The following is an 18,936-nucleotide window of genomic DNA, read 5'->3' as shown; positions in this document are numbered from 1 at the left end:
TGACAAAAGTCTTGTCGCTTACCGAAGTTGTTGGAACAACAGATAATAACTTGACTTGTAGTTGATCAGTTGGAATCTGAAATGGCTTATATGAAAGGCAAAGGCCTCTGGATTATGTGTATTGTACCAAAATAAGGTTTTGTATCATTCATTGAGTTTTATCATTTAATTAGAACAGAAAGGTCTAGAATTACCATATAATACCATAGGGTACCATGGAATACCGTACATTATGATACATTACCGTATTATACCACACATTACCATACATTACCATATGTTACCCTACTTTACCATTGGGTTTTCTGATTAAAAAAAAGTGGGGGTGTAAAAACACACATCTTCCCAGCTGCTCTGCCTGCTCCATTGCTCAGGCTTCTGTGCACACACACACACACACACACACACACACACACACACACACACAGGACACTAAGTGGTGGCAACAATAAACAATCAGAGTCAGCTGAGAAAAAATTTTGTGTGCTGTACGATCAGACCGTCTAAGGTACAATTCACCACAGTGGGAGAGACCCTTTTACACATGAAGCTGAAACAGTTGTTAGCGTCACTTCCTATATTCTCATAACTTCACATCATGTGGCTCTTGGTCTCAGCTACTTCCTCTATTGCTACGCGTCACTACTGACAACGCTATTTATTTTCCAACACATCCTTACCGCACACATTGTGAAGGGAGACTTGTAGCAGTGTTTTATTCTTCTGTCAGACTTTATGAAGATTTAGTCGATCATGGACGGAGATGTGCTGTCTTTGTCATCTTTCTCATCAATATCCTCCTCAGGAGCAGCAGCAGGAGGACAGAAAGACACTTCGAACAGCCTCCATCAGAACCAACAGGAACACAAAACAACTGAAGAATTATGGTATGTATGTTCCACATTTCGACATACAGCGGTGGACACAAAAACAGGAACACATAACAGTGTCACCTATAACAATCTAATATAGCAAGTCCATCAACTACAGCCTTAAATAATCCCATTAAGTGAAATCAGCACTTCTCTGACTGAATGTCAAAAAATGTTAAACACTACACAGTAAGTGATAAGGTCATGTTTAAGGTAGGATTTAGTATTGTATTGAGAGTGTGAAGTGATCCCTATAATTTTGTCCACCCTGTGTTCTTACCAAGCTCCACGAACATACATTTCGAAACTGGGCCAAGGTGACTGGAAGGTTTTGGTTTTGCTATCATCTGATCAATATGTGTAGTCTGTGAACTTCTAGAAACAGTTTGAAGCCCACAGAGTTATATTTCTTCTCAAGTTCAGAGGCACTCAGACAGTTAAATGAAGAATTTCAGTTCAACGAGAGGAGGAATAAAGAGTGACTGCGGAGTTTCCCATTAGGTCATAAAGATGTAGGCTACAGTTCATTCTTTCACAACACTGACACTCCATCATGTTGTAAAAATACTAATAAAATGATATTGTCATATAATTACCAGCCATTAACTTGAAATAACTTTCATACGCTGTAGTTCCCACTTCTGTCCTCTGTAAGGGGACTGGGAGACTGGGAGCATCGACCAGTTGCACACAGAGACAAATCTAGAATGATATTTGTCAGGTTTGCCATGAGCAAGACAGAAAGATATTATCTCCCTCTCTATCATATGCCATGACAGTAAATTAGCATATTGCTGTGGGAAGCAGTGGCATTTTGGTGTCCTTCCAAGACAAAATACGATTGAAAACTTTGTAAAAGTAGGTCATACAGTGTGTGTCGGCTGTCAGAGAAGCTGAAAGAGAACAGGCTCTGGATCAGGGAGACATGGTGCACTGTGTGGTCCCAATAGGATGGCTGAACACACAGTGCTGACTTGCCAAGACAGGGTATTGGACATGGGTATGTTAGCATTTTGTGCTCATACTGGCCACTAAATTTAGGCTCCATTTCATTCGTTTGAACTTCTGCCTTCACCCTACACGTCCCAAACTGAAAAACTGTTGGCTCTGTGTGGATGAGTCACTCATTAGTGGCCATAAACCGCCTTTACTAACGCTCTTTCCTGCCTTGTTGAACCCAGGGGAATGACAGATGTTACAGAGTGTAGATTTTGACAAATATTTTTGACTGGGTAAACTTTCTGTTTATGTAAGGACCCTCTTTGGTTATCTGATGGGGCCATGTTAGTTTCACACAAACTGCAATATATCTTCTGAAAATAGCCATGTATTTTGTGGAGAATATAACCTTGCTTTAGATAGACATTGGATAATATTTTCAATAACCTTTTCAGAAGATAAGGAAAATGCCCTTTTCCTGTAAGCCTGACAACAACACATTTTTACCCAGGGGCTTTTTTAAAGAAAACCTTCAACATTTTGGGAAATCGGGTTATTCCCTTTCTTGCTGAGAGTGAAATGAGGGGATTCATACCAGTCTCATGTCTGTACATAAAACATCTGAGCCAACAGTGGCTTAGCTTAGCTCAGCGTAAAGACTGGAAACAAAGGGAAACAGCCAGTCTGACTCTGTCCAAAGGTAACAAAATCTGCATACCAGCACATCTGAAGCCCACGGACGCTTCATATCTTATTTGTTTCAACTTGTACAAAACAATATAAAAACAAGTTCATATTTTATGGCGGATTGTCACTTTAAATTTTCCAGGCAGCCAACAAAAGCTTCTGGTCGAGAAATAGTCCCCCACGTCCCCCCTGTAAAACTGTGACATGTTAGGGCTTGTTAGAGCCTGTTTAGTTGTTTTCACCTTTCTCCATGCTAAGCTAAGCTAACTCACTATTGGCAGTAGCCTGACAAGCTTTAGCATGGTGTCAATTTTTGCATTTATTTAACAAAAAAAAAGCAAATAAGCATATTTCCCAAAACTTTATCAATTCCCTGAAGCCTGAAAGGCCAAATAATTTCTAACCTCATATTTCTATTATCCAGTAGGAGACTATGTGGTGTAAAAAAAAACTGATGGTTTTCATAGAACATAAGTAAACTTGTCATTAATATATAACTTGCGAAAATTAAGTCCTCATATGTCATTTTTGGAATTAAAATAAACCTGCATCTTCCCATTTGTAATGCCTTTACCTGACAATACAACTCACTAACATTACGTAACGCTGGTTTTCACATAGTAGGGCACTGTGGGTAAGTGGTTGAAAGAGTGTGTTTGCAGGGGAGTTTAGCCTTAAGGGGGGTGAGAGGTGATCGCAGGTTGTGATTCTTTATAGCACTTAGCTCTCTGAGGTTACAACAGTCCTACAGTATGTGTGTGAGGAGAAGCCCTTGGGACTACATGTGAGGCTGCGTGTTCCTCTATGAGCAGATTCCCCCTGGCCTTTAGATCTCCGCTGCCTCCCTTCCAGCTATTCCTTTTAGACAAGACCCCGCAAGAGGGCTGCTGGGGAGCAAGCTAGCTTCACTAATTAATCTCTGCAAATATTTTTCTCCAATTGGTTCAATAGAAATCAGGATTTTTCAGGGATCATCACCCACATTGTTTCCAGAGGCTATCGATATGCAAACACATCTGATAGTAAACAGAGATTTTTATTGGCTAGGACTCTAGCTGCAGAGAAGTGCACCGTGCTGTGTGTGTGTGTGTGTGTGTGTGTGTGTGTGTGTGTCTGAGAGTCTTGAGTGCATAATGTGACTGTGCATGCATATGTGTGCGTGGGTGTGCATAATAGCTCTGATTCGATTCTCTGTAAGTGCACTCTGTGCGAGTGGGTGTTCAAAAGTACTCTGACATTCTTTGGTTCGCAGATGTGTTTGCTTATAAATGGAAATCCTCTGCTAATGTTCTTCATCATGACTTTATTTATGGCACATATTCTCTGTCTATCTGTGAATGTGTAACCGTATCTGTGTGTGTGTGTGTGTGTGCAGGACAGAGGATGTGAGTCCTGAGGGTAACAGGCTGCTGTCCACAGAGGAGCAGGTCACTTTGATCACTGAGAGCATGACTGTCACCTCCACTGACCAAGAGAAACTGCTGCTGCTCAACAAGAACACTGAGCTCCGCAGAGTCAACAAAGAGGTACAACATCACCTTAAACTAGTGCAGCTTCTCTACAGGTCCGCATTTGTATTGCTGATGTTGGCAATTACATCTAGTTCTCTCTGAAAGCCAGAGGAGGACTGTGGGCGTTGTGTGAAAACTGCTGCTAAGCTGTGAAGACTCATCATTAAAGTTACATCTTTCATAATTATACAACCTTCGCCTCTTGATTTTAATCAGATGCTGCTTTATAAAAACAGAAACAGAGAGACGAGGGGGAATGATTTTCTCAACTGATGTAAACTGTGATGTATTTAAAGAGCACACAAGTGTAGAGTGAGGATTTATGTGTCTCACCTCACTGACCTAAATTCACTTCCTGATGGTTGTGGGGACAGACTGAAGATGACGCCAGTAATGGCGGCATGAATTATTCTATTGATGGCTGCAATTGAGGCCATGGAATTGATGATAATGATGATGATGATGATGATGATGATGATGATGATGATGATGCTGTGTTACAGCTGATGAAGCTGAATGAGGACTGGGACCAAGTGTATCGCAGTGCCACGCTGGGTCTACAACATAGGCTGGAGGCTGTGGAGCTGGAGAACACTGCCATTAAACAGCTCAACAGCAGACTGCTGCTCAAAGTCGAGCACCAGCAGGTAAACACACAACACCACTTCAAGCTGAAGAAGTGTAAATGTACGCACACAGCCAGTGGCACACAAATAAGGTTCATTGCACCGGTATAGACCATGAGAAGTGGGTGTGGGTACAGTAAATGTAGGTTATGGCGTAGCAGGTATAAATGCTTTTAGGTGATAACTGTGGTTTAGTGGTTTTGAGAGGTTTACTTCTGTGTTTTGTGATTGCAGAGTGCAAAGGAGTACTATGAGCAGGCATTAATGCAGGAGCTGAAGAAGAACCAGGAGCTGCAAGAATACATCAGACTGCTGGAGAGCAGGATGCATCACCCAGACAAAGACTGCACACCCGCCAAACAGGTATTATATCTGCCAGCGGGTCTCTACATCTGATCACTTTGTTCACTCTCCCTTCTGTCAACATTCTCTGGTCTTGACCATCATTTTGTCTTATGTCTTTACTAAAGGGCAACTTCAGTGCTGTGGTTCACAGTCCTGTGTCGTGCCCCACAAGTAATCCTCCCGGAGGTCCCGACCTCTCCCCCAGTCACATCTCTGGATACAACCCCTCATCCCCCTTTCACCCAGCTCCTTCCAGCCTAGATGCAGGGCGGCAGGAAAAAAGCCAGAGCAGCAGTACCCCACTGGGAGCACTGGGAGACTCCCATCAAGAAGTACATGATCTGAAAGAGCAGCTGGAGGCACTGAGATGTCAGGTGGGATGCCCTCTTTAGCACAGCATCAAAAATGTTCCAATTTCTGATGTGATGAAAGCAGAACTGATGTCAACTCACTGTTGCCAGGGAAGGATTTGTTAAACACTGAAACATGAACTAGATGGTGAACTGCACCACCAAGTGGTGGCTCTGAGCTCTTCTCAGATTAGCTCACAGTTTAACAGGAAGTATCTGCAGGTCACAAGATATGGCTTTGATATTGGCTCGCTGCCTTATTGATGTCTTCTGTCAGCAGACTCAGATTTATGAAGCTGAATATGAGACGGAGCATAATGACCACAAACACACACTGCATGAGAACCGGAGGCTGAGGAAGAAGAGGGAGGAGATGCGCCAACAGGTGGCACTACTGCAAGAGCAGGTGTGTCTTTAGTGTCTGTTCACACAAACACATACATACAAATGTGCACACGTTTTAACACAGACCTGTACATTCATATTCAACTATCAATTATTAACAGTATCTGTAGTTTAATTTTGACCCAAAGCCAACAAAAAAATGACGAGTGATGTTTGAATATACTATATTCTATACAGTGAATATGCAATGATTTGATCTAAAATGGAGCCTAATTTAAACTTAAAAAAAAGACTCAATATAAAGGTCTCAAAATAACATAACATGGGGATGAATCCACTTTAAGCTGCTCCCTGAATTTCTTTGTTTATCTACTGAATCTCTTTTTTCTGATTTGACTGTCTGTGGTTCTGACTCTGCTACAGCTCAAGGTTTATGAGGATGACTTCCGACGGGAGCGGTCTGACAAACAGATGCTGCAGCGGCTGCTGTTGAAGAAAACGCCTTCAAACAAGGAAGCAGTGCTTATCCACCGCTGCAATAATGAGCAGCAGCCACTAGGAGGGGACAAGAGGTCACAAAGTGGAGAGAAGAGAAAACAGCACCACCCACTCTGCCCCAAACACTCAAATAGAGACAAAGAATAAGACTGAGGATCGGCAGAATAGAAATAAAACCACACAGTCATGCAGACAGTAAATTAAGTTTTAATTTTGTGAGTTTCAACACGGTGAAATGAGTGTCACCTAATGTCTCACAATGATTTTTTTCTAACTCTCTTCTGAAGAAAAGCAGCATAGCATCATTACCCTTCATAGTAAAGAGAGGTTACAGTTATATTGTGGATTATAGTCTGTAGTGTTTTTCCTGTATATTACTCAACAGAAGCAGTTGATAACTTTGGTATCAATATATATTTAATATAGCTAATATATCTCTTTCTAACATATCTTTTCCTCATTTTTTTTGTTTACTCTGACTTTGGTTATTGAAGCCATTTAAAAAAGTAAATAAATCATTGAAATGATAAGATGAGTAATAATAACTGACCCAAGCATGCTGATGGTTTTGTCATGGGAGGCTACCCACAGTTCACAGCATATGTCTGATGATTGTTTAATTATTTCTAAAGTCTATAAAGTAAATCATTCTCCTTGGCTCATTAACCAAACAATGAACGTCAATCAAAAGTGTTTGCAGTGATGCCAGAAAGACAGACAAGGAAGTTGTTTTTGTGTGGGTGCCAGGTTGATGTACCTTGGTCAATGACCATCTGAACTGAAACTCCGGACACGTCATCACACAACCACCCAGGTAGCCTGGGGTTTCCTCTTGAAAGCTGTTTCTCCTTTTACAGTTCCTGTAAGAGATTCCTCAACCTGTTGTTTGTATTAAACAGTCTATAAGAAGTTTTCTATTCATTTGGTTTCATTTATGGTCATTCAATTATTGATTTCTTAATGGATCTAATGCACGCACACATATTCACACAGTATAAAATAAGAGTGGCATCTTTGCTCAAGGCAGCGTTGTAAACATATAAATGGAAAATAAAGAATACTCAAAGAGGCATATGGCTAAAATGTAAATAATGTAAAATGAAATAGTTAGATATAACAACTCCTCTTCAAACTCTGAAAGGTGGAAATTTCCCTTTCTACTCATTTTACTGGGTTATGTATATTTGAATGCAAGAGTTTAACTGTTTTTCACTGTGGTTTTGACAATTTTACTTTATAAAAAGACTTCTTTTCTTGCATCACTACAGGTAGAGTGTTCATATTTCACCCACAGGATCATGGAGGACATTTTTCAGTCCTTTCCCTGCCCTGTTTTAGTCGGCCGTTTTTCTACCTTGACAAAGAGACTCTTAACTTGGACGGCTCACGCAGGCACTGTTACACTGGTCTGATAGGGCAGGTAGAACAAGGTGGCGCTCAGTGTGACCCCACAAAATGTGGTTAGATGTTTTTTTCCCATCAGGCCAGGTGGGAAGGGCATGCTTTCTTTTTGTGTCTACGTACACAACTGAAATCCAACTTGTCTCAGAAACTAGATGGAAAACACCATCTGAGACAGACATTTATTTAAACTTTCCTTTCTCTCTCTATTCTTCCCCCTAACCTCCTCCACTACCACAGACACTTTCTGCCTTATAAATGTTTGAAAGCAGAAGACTTGAGGCGAGCAGTGAAACAGTCTGAAAGAGAGAGATGACTACATCCGCGGCTAAACTGCAGGGGATCTACAACCAGCAGGGCTTCCTCTCAGCGCTGCCTGTAGTGAATGAGACAGAGCTGAGGGAGGCCAATCAGGCCTTTTCTCAGCTGGAGAAGGAATTTGGTGAGTATCACTGGAGGATGAAGGTGGATGAGGAGGGAAGGGCAAGAGCTAGTCAGGAGAAAGAGAGAGAATGCATAAGTGAAAACTAATAAAACCCAGTTTGGCGAGCAGGAACGTGTTTTTTGGGCCACACAACTGAGTCTAATTTGAATGTATATTTTTGTAACTGTGTCAGCGAATGGGTGTATTGTGTGTTTGTATGTTTCCAGGTGAACAGTACACCCAGTACAGTCTCCACAATGTTCACCTTCAGTATCCATGGGTGAGGAGCCTGACCCAGCACCAGCAAATCTTACGAGTGGTCAAAGCCATCCTGGACAATAAATCTGTCGTCTGTCTGAGTGTTGAACTTCTTTTCTTTGTGCCCTGTAGGTAGCCACAGCGCCGGCATGTTGAGAGGAGCTGGTGCAGGCTGGTGATGCTGTGCTCTGCCCTCTGGGCACATGTCTGTGAGTTTATTTATTTTTTCATTCAATTCCAGGGTTAAGAACAGGCGTGAGTCCAATATGAGGTGAATCACTTTCGGATCTGTTTCAGTAGATTCATGATGGATTACTCGTCCATGCCAGTGATGCCAACACATCCCAGAGGAGGCGATATGGGTTTGTAATCCGTTATGTTCCCACCCGTGCATGTCCCATACAGGTGAGACAAACGTGACTACAGATTTATTCCCTTTATTTATTTCCTGCAGGTTATAATGTCACAGTCTCAGACTTGAACCTAGTAGTGATCCTGGTTCTTTCTGTTGCCGTCAGGATCCTGATCGTCCCAGGAAATTTGATGCGACAATGTTAGTCTGTGGAACGGATCACTTAAATCACTTCTCCAGAAAAAACAACAAGTTTTTCTTTTCTTTTCTTATACCCAAAGCACTGTTTAAATGTTCCTGTAAACAACTTAAAAGATGATGTTTTTCTGTTCTGGGCTACAGTAATTGACTGTATTGATTCTCGCGAGGACATCTTGTTTTACTCAAACTAGATTATTTATTTATACTCTTAAGAGGATTTCAGAAATAAGAAGTCAACATTTTAACAATACTAGAGGTAATAGCTGTGCGTGCTTTACTTTATATACTTGAACCAGCCACTTCAGGTTGTTAGAATTTCTTAAACCTCAGCAAAAGGAAACCATGCAAGATATGATACGTAAATCATCTATACATTAAACCACATAAAACATGTGTATTGCCCCTTCACATGCATTTCTATGCTGGTTCCCCTTGGCCAGCACACACGTAATAATCACATGGCTCTAAAAAAGGCAGAGGGCAAAGTCAAACAAAGTCTGGTTGGTACAAATGCAGACAGTATATGAGAATATCATCCCATCGTATTTATGTTGTAGATTTGTTGGGATTTTCATTGTTTTATTTTAATAAAGAAAAAAAACAAAATTGTTACTTGTAGAGCAGCTTTTATTGCAAATCTCAAACAATATATTGTCAATATCACACCAGACAAATACTCAGAGATAAGAGCAAGCTTATACAGACACTCGCAGTCAAATTGTTCTAAAGTGAATAAATATAAACACCCAGTGTGTAATTAGGAAATTCTTAAGCCAGTTTCAGTGTCTCTTTAACCATGACTCCTATCCCATCAAAGACTTTATGAATGGGAGCATTGCACATGAATGCACAGGTAGAGACCAGCTTATTTTTGGCATCCACGTGTGCTTTCTCCACATCCGTGTTGACGTGTTTGCAGCCCATCTCCTTCACAGCACCTGCTGTCTGAGCGTACGGCCACCTACAGACGAACAGGGAGGGAAAGTTAGGACCGTAGATTGAGATATTTTATATCTAACATCTGAAGATGACAAACTATTTCACACACTTTTCACACTCTTTGTCCTGTCCCAGAGTGAGCTCACAGCCAGGCACGATCTTTGCAACGAGGATGGGGGAGATGCAGCACATGCCCAGCGGCTTTCCGGCTTTGTGGAAAGCCTTGAGGAGCTTCTCTACTTGTGGCTGGATGGTGAAGTCTTTATTCTTCACTGCCCAGTCGCTCAGGTTCTTAGCCACACCGAAGCCCCCTGGATGAGAACACACAGTTAAGCATGTAAATAAAGTGGATTTGGAAAAAGCAGATTATTTATTTACGGCTCGGCCAGCCTAACCTGGGATGATGACGGCATCAAATGCTGAAACGTCCAACTTGGCCAGATCGGTCACATCACCCCTGGCGATGCGGGCACTCTCCTGCAGGATGTTTCTTTTCTCCTCTGTAGGTTTCCCCTCACAGTGGTTTACAACATGCATCTGATCTGCATTTGGAGCAAACATCTCCACCTGAAATGAAACACTAGCTCGTAAAACCTTATATATCGGATCCACCTCTGTAGCTGAGGATTGTGGGATTGTGTTAGAGAGGCCAACTGTGACTAGTGGGCCAAGTTGATGACATTGTTTTTGTGCTGCTTAAGAAATAGATAGAAATGTAGGTTTGAAAGCTGCGAATAGTTACCGTGATCACGATAACTACTTTTGTCGGGCAATATATTGTCCCAGAAGTAATTGCAATAAACTACATTATTGTTGTGTTAAGACCATTTTGCACCACTGATATAGTGATCATATAATAGCATAGTAATGCAAGTACACCCTTTCGAAGAGCAATGAACTTTGGAATTAAGATGTGGAAAAAAATATATCAAGTAAAGAAAGCATAAATAAAATATTAGCCTCGAGTGACACGATATCTGCACTTCACTTGCTTTACTGTTGTTGTGTGTGTGTGTGTGTGTGTGTGTGTGTGTGTGTGTGTGTGTGTATGGAGGAGCTGTCTGAGCCACACCCATGGTGAAACAAGAGAAAGCAGACAAGAGACAGAAACAACAGGACCACAATTGACACCAAAATGTGTCGTAAAACATGTTTTCCTGGTTTATTTGGCTAAGCCGCTGCGCCCCAAGTTTTATAATTGTGAGAAAACCCTGCTGTTTATTCTGGCATCATGTTAGTGAAAATGTTGGGGATATTCTTATGTTATCACATAAGATGTAAACACAACAGGCAATATCAAGGTCAGAAAAAATGATGTCCATATATCATACGATAAATTGATAATAATTGTAACAGGCCAAACTGCAAAGTCTCTCTAAATAGTACTGAATCCAGAGGTTTGACCTAAAACAGTAAATAAATATGTTTACTTCGCTCTCTTGCTTACCTTTGCTTCAGCCCGACTCAGATGGACGAGAATGGCGGAGGCCTCGTGGATCTCAGTGCCATCATACACTCCACAGCCTGAGAGGATGACTGCAACACGCTTCACCATGGTTCCTGTGAAACAAACACACACACACACAACACATGTTGATCTAGACTCCTAAGATACCTCTATTCTTTTACTTGACATCATTTGGTGTTTATCCCTTATTTGTCTCCCCATCAGATATGAAGATCCGTTCTCATTAGCCACCTGTTTACATAAATAATTTACAGACCCAGGTGGCAGAGGTGTCAGGGGTGTTGCCTCTGCCAGGTAACACTGTTGACACCAGTAAAAGGGAAGTTACAGGAAGCACACAGTGCATCTTTGAATTTAACATTAACATTATTGTCTAAAATCAACACGTGTTTGTTCCTGAAATATCTAGACAGAGCACTGGTTAAGTTTAGGCAGCAGAAGTTAAGACAGCGTAAATAGATCTTACCCTGTATACTTAGGCTGAGCTTCACACGGTGCGTGTGTGTGTGTGTGTGATGGACCTGTTCAGCAGAGGTGTGCTGTCTGAGGGCTGAAACAGACTCTTTATAGTCCCTCTGTCTCCTCCCACAACCTGCTCTCAGAAACACTGACATCATTCATCTTATAGGTAACCAGGAACCCTGCTGTCACAATATGCTGAATCATTCCTCTCAGCACCTTGAATAAACAATGAATGTGTTGTAATGAAGGAATATTTAAACCACGAGTAGTTTATTTCCTGAACACATGAACATGCACTTTTTGGTCATATTTTAACTGATAGAAATATATGAATCGATTTTTGATGAGAATAAATAAATACTGAAAAAACAACAGGTGGTTTAAGTTTAATTTGACTGCCAATATGGAGCATAGTGAAAAAGGGAAAAATATAACCACAAATCGCCGCATCTGCATCTGCATTATTTTAAAGAAATTAAAAAATAAAATTATGATTTCATTCCCGCAATACAACAGCAATAAATTGATATTTAGACTAAACTATTTCTACACAGGTGTCAGCTGTCAGCCTGCATTATTTCTCATGTAAAAGCCTGATGGATCGTGTGTCGAAACTTCCGATAACCTCACTACTACTGAGGCTACTGAATCCGACCAGACAGTCTATGAAAAGGACTTGAGGTTTTTCCCAGAAAGGTGCAGCTTCTCCTCTCAGGTTTCTCCTGCGTGCTGACGTCAGACGCAGCTGTATAAAAGCGCAGTTCACGTCCGCTCACGCACGCACTGCTGCCATGGCTCAGCCCCGCTCCCCTCACATGTCCGTCGGCATACTGAGCATCTCTGGCGGTAAGTTTTCAACTGTTTACGATTTTTACGTGTTAACAAATTATTGTTATTATCACTTATTATCATAAATGTGCTGAAAAAGGAGTGGGCCACCACTTATCATAGAAAACAACTATTTTATTATACTGTTATGTCATTCTAATTCAAAACATAAACTGACAATAAAGTGACACGATGGTATCACATTTTGTGAAGCACGTTGTTTAACTTTAAAGCTGCAGACACTAAAATTAAAACCTAAAAAAGAGTTTACTGCCCAGAAGTCGATTCCATTCTCAACACTGTGCCTGATGTTTTTATTGAATTAATGATTAGCAGTGTAAATCATGTGAGGAAATTAAAACAGGGAAACTTCTAAGTCATATTTGTAGGCTGGCATTTGCTCTACCTTTAGAGACAAAATAGCTTCTTTTTTAGTCTAAATGTTAATAATACTACTAATTAAAAACAAACTCCTGTGTAAGTTTCTTGTTTTTTTGTACCAGGTGGATGTAGATAATGTTTTTTGTTTGCTTGTTTTTTGACTTAAAGGTTCTCTCCTGCTCTTGGTGAACAACTATGCCAGCTCACCTGAAAAGGACTTCATTCCCCATACTGCACTGGGGATTGTGCTCCTCATCATTGCAGCCCTCTTAGCATATGCAGGTTATTTTTGATGAATGCTTATTGCAAGTTTTATTGAAGTCATTCATTTGTAGTTTTGGTTGATCTGTGTCCATGTGTAAATCCTCTGACTGGTCCTTCTGTCCTCTTTACTCCTCGTCTCCCAGGTATTTGCCACAGTCTGACCCACGCCCGGCTGTTTTCCTCTCTGTGTCTGACTGTGTCCGCCCTGTGGTGTGGTTCTGGTCTGGTGTACATCCTGGTGGGACAGGGGATACTGCAGCTCACAGAGCTGAGATCCTCTCTGGTCCCGGGCCTGGCAGCATTTACCTTAGCCCTGCTCATCATAGGCAGTGTAGCAGTCACAGTAAAGAAAACAGTTATTTTTCTAATAGCTGTAGGCATTAGTTTAGCATGTGCCCATCAGATCGCTGGTTTGTCTGCTGCAGGTTTTGGTCAGTCTGCCACGGCTGCTAACTATCTCCTTGTCAGTCTGGTGTGTGTGTACTTTGGTTTTGGACGTCTATTGTCCACCATCACTCATGGTAAAGTGGAGCCTCAAGGAACGGGCCTGAAGAGAAAACCTGAGGTGAAAACAGAGCAGAACGAGGGGGGTAGTGGTGCAGTGTCAGTAGGTCTGGTGATGAACTTGCTGTCCGCCTCTGTGTTAGCTTGTCCTCTGTTAGGTGTGGTCCCCCAGCTCTCCACCGGCCACGTCCCCTGGCTGTGGACAGCTGGAGTCTTCCAGCTTGGCGTGTGTGTCCTCCTCTACCGAGCCATGGACACACTAGCTGCCACTTTTTACGGCTTAACTGCTCTGCTGAAATTTGCAGAGGGCTACAGCGCTCTGCTATCATTCTACTTGATTCAGCCCTTCACCGCTGTTCCCCTCCCCATTGTCTTCTCTGTGCTTTTCTCCATCCTGGCTCTGTTCAGTTGTCAGAAGAGCTTGCTGGAGGGGCTCTACCAGTTATTCTATGCAGCTTATTGTATTGCCATTGCAGCCCAGCCTCAAGGCTTCTTCCAGGGAGGCACGCAGGGTGTACAGGGAGCTATATTTGTAATCTCTGCCTGTATGCTTTTAATCACCACATTCAATATGGTCTCCACTACAATGATTCCCACAGGGCGGGGCTATGTCAAGGCTTTAGTAACCAGGGCGCGGGGTCTTACCTTAAGAGCCCATGATAAAGAGCTACACGCGCCTCACCTGGGCTCCTCGAAGTATGCAGATGCGGAGGTGTTGGGCCACGCCTGCAATGTGCTTGCTGCTTTTGCCATCACAGCCACAGGTGGTGACAGACACCCTCTGTTTGTGCTGGTTCTGCCCTGGGTGGTGGCGGCTGGAGGGGCTCTCCAGCTGCTCTGCGGTTCAGTGGCTTTTGCTCGAGGTAAAACCTTTGAGAGCACAGTTTTTGTTCTCTATGGGGTGATGTGGACAGTGTGGGGGTTGACGCGATACGGCGGCCTGTACGGGGAAACCAGAAGTTTCAACGTGGCCGTCGGGATCATTGGCTTCATGTTGTTTAACAGTTTAGTGACCGCTTCAGCCCTGTTTCTAAATGTTGCCTGGTTTGCCTACGCTCTCACCTTCCAGCTCATCCTCATTAGCTTCCTGTTAGATGCAGTAGGTGCACTGCCGTATGGTTATGACATAGGAGTCACCATCATCTTTGGTCTCGTCAGTTTTTATTGTTTCCTGGCCCACATTTTCAATAACACCTTCCAGTCCCCCCAGATCCCTCTAGGAAAACCTTTAATTAAGCTGAAAGGGGTGGGGGGAGGCGCAGATATGTGTCCACATGTTCCAGCTCGCAAGGCCACATCTGTCCAGCAGATTGCAGGTTAGAAGGAATCAATGTTCATTTAAACAAAACACGCAGTTGTTTACATACTCGATGACAGTCTTATTTATCCTGCCTCTTCCATCTGCAGAAATCATGAAAAATGGTGGCATAGTTGGAATGCCTACTGACACAGTCTATGTGCTGGTGGCTGCTTGCAACAGGCCTGACGCAGTTGTCAAAGCTTACAAGTGAGTTTCCATTTTCATGAGTCTGCCCTTGTCGGCATTCATTTGTTGATTCAATCTCATTACTTTTTAATTGCTGTGCTTGACTTCAGGGTGAAGAAGCAGGCGCAGGACCGACCCATGTCTCTGTGGATCTCTTCCATCAAGCAGCTGGAGCCGGTGCGACACCTGCTGAGCCCTCTGCTCCTGGACTTCATGGAGGCTGCGTGGCCCTCCTCCATTAGCATGGTTATACCCAGAGGTAGGCGTGTGTTTGTGAATGCATAATTGTATTGCATGCCTTGCATTGTGTATGTGTGTGTGTGTGTGTATGTGTGTGTGTGTGTGTGTGTGTGTGTGTGTGTAGGTGCCTTATGCTGCTTACTGAGGGTTTAATGAGCATCTTCGGGGCTTCTCGTCTCACACAGGCCTCTGGATGGACACATTCGGTTTAGGAGATGCTGCCAAGCACATAGGGACTCCGCAAAGTATTGCTATCAGAAACCCAGACTGCTCTGTGGCCACACACCTCATTAATCTGGTAAGTGGCTGTGGAAATGAATCACCACGTGTCTTAAAGTGAGTGAAACTAATCAGCAGGCCCTTTAGTAAATATAACAACCTTTTTTCTTGCAGGTGGGGCCCATTGCTGTAACCTCAGCCAACCCTACAGGCGAGGCAGACACAACTCACCACAACCAAGTTTACGCCAAGCTGGGCGACAAGGTGAGGATATTTCAGTGTTATTATACTCAAAAGGCACTGGTGTATTTGTTTTTTGCAGTGAACAACATGTGCATTTTGCTTGATTAGGTGGAGGGAGTGTTATGTGATGGACCCTCCCCAGAGAACATTGCATCTACTGTGGTTGACTGCACTAAGATTGAAACGGGGCATATTGGTTTCTTCAGAGTGGGTCTCATTCCTAAATCTAAGGTAATAGAAGTGTCCCCTCTTGTTCTATTTGTTCTGAATAAGCAAGTTCACCTTAGATTATGCAAACACTAATTTCTGCTGCTTTCATTTGTGTGCTTAAAAGGTTCTTCAAATCTTCGAGGAGGTTCAGAAGCGGCACAGACAGGGGCAGATCAATCCTGCTTTTGAATATGATGTGCTTGTCGGCACTGCACAGTCAGGAAGAGAAACTGGAAGCTCAACACCTGAACAAGATCCAGTCCTTAGAAATGGGTCATAGTATCAATGCACTTGTAAAAACTGCTGCCAAATGGAGCAGAAATTTAAGTGTCTGCATGGATGGACGTTTAACAGTTGCCACAGTGCTGATTAGGCTACAGGGACAACCCAACAAGCTGTTTATGCTTTTGGTGGCCAAATAGATGTTTTAGCATTGTTGTTTGTTTTACTGCTTTTATAGGAGGAAACGTATTGGTTTGAAGTTTCTATGATACATATATTATATGCAGACAAACTGTAATGCACTATCACTTGTCATAACAGAACTTTACTGATATTTGATTTATGTTTTGTACTGTACTGCCTTTTTACTGGAAATTGAATTATTTTAGATGCATGAATGTACTGTACATATTTCTTATAATAAATTATACATTAAATTATTTCCAAAACACCTTTTTGATATATTATTGTCGATGTTTTTACTCTGTTCTATGATAATTCATTCATAATAACATTCACAGATCTTTGCCCAAGTTGAATGAAATGAGATGGAAGCCTTTTCACAAAAACGTTACTTTATTAACTGGCCCTAGAACAACAAACATTGCTGCTCACTTTTTCACAAATTTAAGCACATTATGTGTTAACATTTTGAGGTCTTTAAATTGTATATTCAAGAGACATCCAATGACAAAATAAATGTGATAAGATTAATAATAATAATAATAATAATAATAATAATAGAGTAAAACCTCTCATTTGCAAAGCATCTTTTTTCAAAAAAGTAAAAGACGTCATGGTCTATGTACAGCAGCGTAGAATGTGCAGCCACGTACGGACACACGTTTTGATACGACTTGATAAACGTCTTCCCTCACAGGTGTTTGACCGCATGCTGCCTGATGAGACCTCTTCTCAAGGCTGAGTGAGCGTGTGCAGACTGTGCTGACTGAGAGCTCAATCTCTCTCCTGTTAACTTTTAGGATAATCACACTGTTACTATTGCTATTAGTTCATAGAGTTATGGTTAGCTTAGTCTATTAAAATCACCTGTTTGGGTGTGTACAGATTTTTTTTTGCACTGATTTTTCTCCGTTACATAACTGATATTTAACCCTCCTGTCGTGTTCCGGGTCAAATTGACCCGTTTTGAATTTTGAAAATCTGGGAAAAATAGTTAAAAGTATTTTTTTATTATGAAACTTTTTCTGCTTGCCTTATTTAGTGTAATCAACATATAAAATGAAAGTTGTTCATGTCACATATTTGCAACCCCCCCCTGCATGTATATATTACATTGATACTGTTCGGGTCAATTTGACCCGGCAGTCCAGGTGGAGACTAAAAGGGGTCAGAATTGTTACTATTTCTGTCTTTGCAACTATTAAACATATTTCACTCCAATCTGACCCCACCTGTAAAGTGCCAGTGCAGGTGTTAGTATGACTTTTGGTGGGAACTTTTCATGTTCACGTGGGAAAACTCCATCCACACTCAGTGGACCCTCATCAGGGGAGGGGCTAAACATATAAAAGATTCTCTGCTTTGGAGTCCTATTAACATTACTCTGATTCTGGTTATGAACCAGATGAGGAAATTGCTATTCAATTCCTCCAAGCAAGACATTCATGTAAAAAAATGGTGAAATACAGTGGTCCTCATCCCCAAATATACATCAGGCAAAACTGCCCATTTCACTGCCCATTCAGGTGATGCATGCCTTCCAAACCAGGGATATACAGCATAAAAATCTGGGCAGCATGTGACGCAAACACCGGTTATGCATTGAACATGCAGGTTTACACTGGAAAACCAGTTGGAGGAGCTCTTTATGACTAATTTGTCGTGATTTTAAGTGAACGGGTCAATTTGACCCTGAACAGAAGAGGTGTCTCATCTTAATTTATCAATACCCCCCCATGAAATTTTTATTTTTTTTTTAAATATAAAACAAAATTTAAAAAAAATCAACCTTATGTAAAACAATTGTATTTTATCTGTAGGTCTTTCCAATGTGCATTAAAAAAAGTTTGAACATGTATTTTTTAAGAAAAACGAGTGCATTATCCTAATTGAACCATTATCTATGAGGGGTAAAGAACACCATTGCACTAAATATTGATGGAATTGTTAGTAATGGAGTTGGTAATCACATATAAACAATGTTTATTAGGATGTTTTGGTTTTTGACCCACATTGACCCACGAACATCATTGCTGTTCCTGACAAATGAACATAACAGGAGGGCTAAATATGTTTATTAATACAGATGTGATCATTATAAAGGTAAAATGCCAGTTGACCAGTTGACCCAGCAATTGTTGTTTGAGGAAAAAAAGGCTGAAATCAAGTCATTTTATTAGCTGTCTCTAGTAGGATAAACAGTTTCTGCCACCCGGGCATGATTTCTATCATCATCATCATCATCATCATCATCGTCCATCATTTGTGAAGCTGCCTGGACACATTGTTGTTTATTAAAATTTGCAATTCAAATAATATACCTCCTACTACTTTACGTTATGTAGATAACCATCAAAATATCCTTCTTTGTTTGTAAACTAATACTGATCACATAAGCTGGCAATCCAAGTGGAAATGTGATCACATTTTATTACAATTAAAACACAACTAGGATTAGGGTTACAGGTGAAGCTGCGC

At 41.6% G+C, this 18,936-nt stretch overlaps 4 protein-coding genes across 4 annotated transcripts; 3 read left to right on the top strand and 1 right to left on the bottom strand.

The window, feature by feature from the left end:
* Positions 1-669: 669 nt before the first annotated feature.
* On the top strand, positions 670-7,082 carry LOC139207311 (TNFAIP3-interacting protein 1). The gene is made up of 7 exons (XM_070836992.1): positions 670-887; positions 3,874-4,024; positions 4,513-4,656; positions 4,870-4,998; positions 5,106-5,354; positions 5,611-5,736; positions 6,099-7,082. Exons 1-7 carry the CDS (start codon positions 754-756, stop codon positions 6,318-6,320), a joined length of 1,155 nt encoding a protein of 384 aa, XP_070693093.1. The 5' UTR covers positions 670-753; the 3' UTR covers positions 6,321-7,082.
* An 804-nt stretch (positions 7,083-7,886) lies between these two features.
* LOC139207574 (uncharacterized) lies at positions 7,887-8,957 on the top strand. The gene is made up of 5 exons (XM_070837311.1): positions 7,887-8,016; positions 8,226-8,347; positions 8,557-8,661; positions 8,775-8,860; positions 8,951-8,957. Exons 1-5 carry the CDS (start codon positions 7,887-7,889, stop codon positions 8,955-8,957), a joined length of 450 nt encoding a protein of 149 aa, XP_070693412.1.
* A 458-nt stretch (positions 8,958-9,415) lies between these two features.
* On the bottom strand, positions 9,416-11,734 carry LOC139207262 (glutamine amidotransferase-like class 1 domain-containing protein 3, mitochondrial). The gene is made up of 5 exons (XM_070836932.1): positions 11,683-11,734; positions 11,196-11,308; positions 10,144-10,315; positions 9,858-10,059; positions 9,416-9,770 (listed from the first exon to the last, which is right to left on the bottom strand). The coding sequence occupies exons 2-5, from the start codon at positions 11,301-11,303 to the stop codon at positions 9,578-9,580; spliced, it is 675 nt and encodes a 224-aa protein (XP_070693033.1). The 5' UTR covers positions 11,304-11,308; positions 11,683-11,734; the 3' UTR covers positions 9,416-9,577.
* Positions 11,735-12,469: 735 nt separating this feature from the next.
* On the top strand, positions 12,470-16,621 carry LOC139207521 (uncharacterized). The gene is made up of 9 exons (XM_070837258.1): positions 12,470-12,524; positions 13,056-13,169; positions 13,295-14,971; positions 15,063-15,162; positions 15,252-15,400; positions 15,567-15,679; positions 15,775-15,864; positions 15,952-16,074; positions 16,178-16,621. Exons 1-9 carry the CDS (start codon positions 12,470-12,472, stop codon positions 16,331-16,333), a joined length of 2,577 nt encoding a protein of 858 aa, XP_070693359.1. The 3' UTR covers positions 16,334-16,621.
* Positions 16,622-18,936: the final 2,315 nt, after the last annotated feature.

Source organism: Pempheris klunzingeri, chromosome 9, assembly GCF_042242105.1.
Source record: "Pempheris klunzingeri isolate RE-2024b chromosome 9, fPemKlu1.hap1, whole genome shotgun sequence".
Classification (NCBI taxonomy): domain Eukaryota; kingdom Metazoa; phylum Chordata; class Actinopteri; order Acropomatiformes; family Pempheridae; genus Pempheris; species Pempheris klunzingeri.
Note: the sequence above shows the minus strand (reverse complement) of the source record. Positions and strands in the feature narration are given on the sequence as shown.

Bases quoted from the DNA above. Each gene is read 5' to 3' on its own strand.
- LOC139207311 (XM_070836992.1), top strand. From the start codon at position 754: ATGGACGGAGATGTGCTGTCTTTGTCATCTTTCTCATCAATATCCTCC. The intron at 4,657-4,869 runs GTAAACACACAA...TTGTGATTGCAG, and splicing joins TCAAAGTCGAGCACCAGCAG to AGTGCAAAGGAGTACTATGA. The intron at 4,999-5,105 runs GTATTATATCTG...TCTTTACTAAAG, and splicing joins ACTGCACACCCGCCAAACAG to GGCAACTTCAGTGCTGTGGT.
- LOC139207574 (XM_070837311.1), top strand. From the start codon at position 7,887: ATGACTACATCCGCGGCTAAACTGCAGGGGATCTACAACCAGCAGGGC. The intron at 8,017-8,225 runs GTGAGTATCACT...GTATGTTTCCAG, and splicing joins TCAGCTGGAGAAGGAATTTG to GTGAACAGTACACCCAGTAC. The intron at 8,348-8,556 runs GTCTGTCTGAGT...CTGTTTCAGTAG, and splicing joins TCCTGGACAATAAATCTGTC to ATTCATGATGGATTACTCGT.
- LOC139207262 (XM_070836932.1), bottom strand. From the start codon at position 11,303: ATGGTGAAGCGTGTTGCAGTCATCCTCTCAGGCTGTGGAGTGTATGAT. The intron at 10,316-11,195 runs GTAAGCAAGAGA...GTTTCATTTCAG, and splicing joins TGAGTCGGGCTGAAGCAAAG to GTGGAGATGTTTGCTCCAAA. The intron at 10,060-10,143 runs GTTAGGCTGGCC...GTTCTCATCCAG, and splicing joins TGATGCCGTCATCATCCCAG to GGGGCTTCGGTGTGGCTAAG.
- LOC139207521 (XM_070837258.1), top strand. From the start codon at position 12,470: ATGGCTCAGCCCCGCTCCCCTCACATGTCCGTCGGCATACTGAGCATC. The intron at 13,170-13,294 runs GTTATTTTTGAT...CTCGTCTCCCAG, and splicing joins AGCCCTCTTAGCATATGCAG to GTATTTGCCACAGTCTGACC. The intron at 14,972-15,062 runs GTTAGAAGGAAT...TTCCATCTGCAG, and splicing joins ATCTGTCCAGCAGATTGCAG to AAATCATGAAAAATGGTGGC.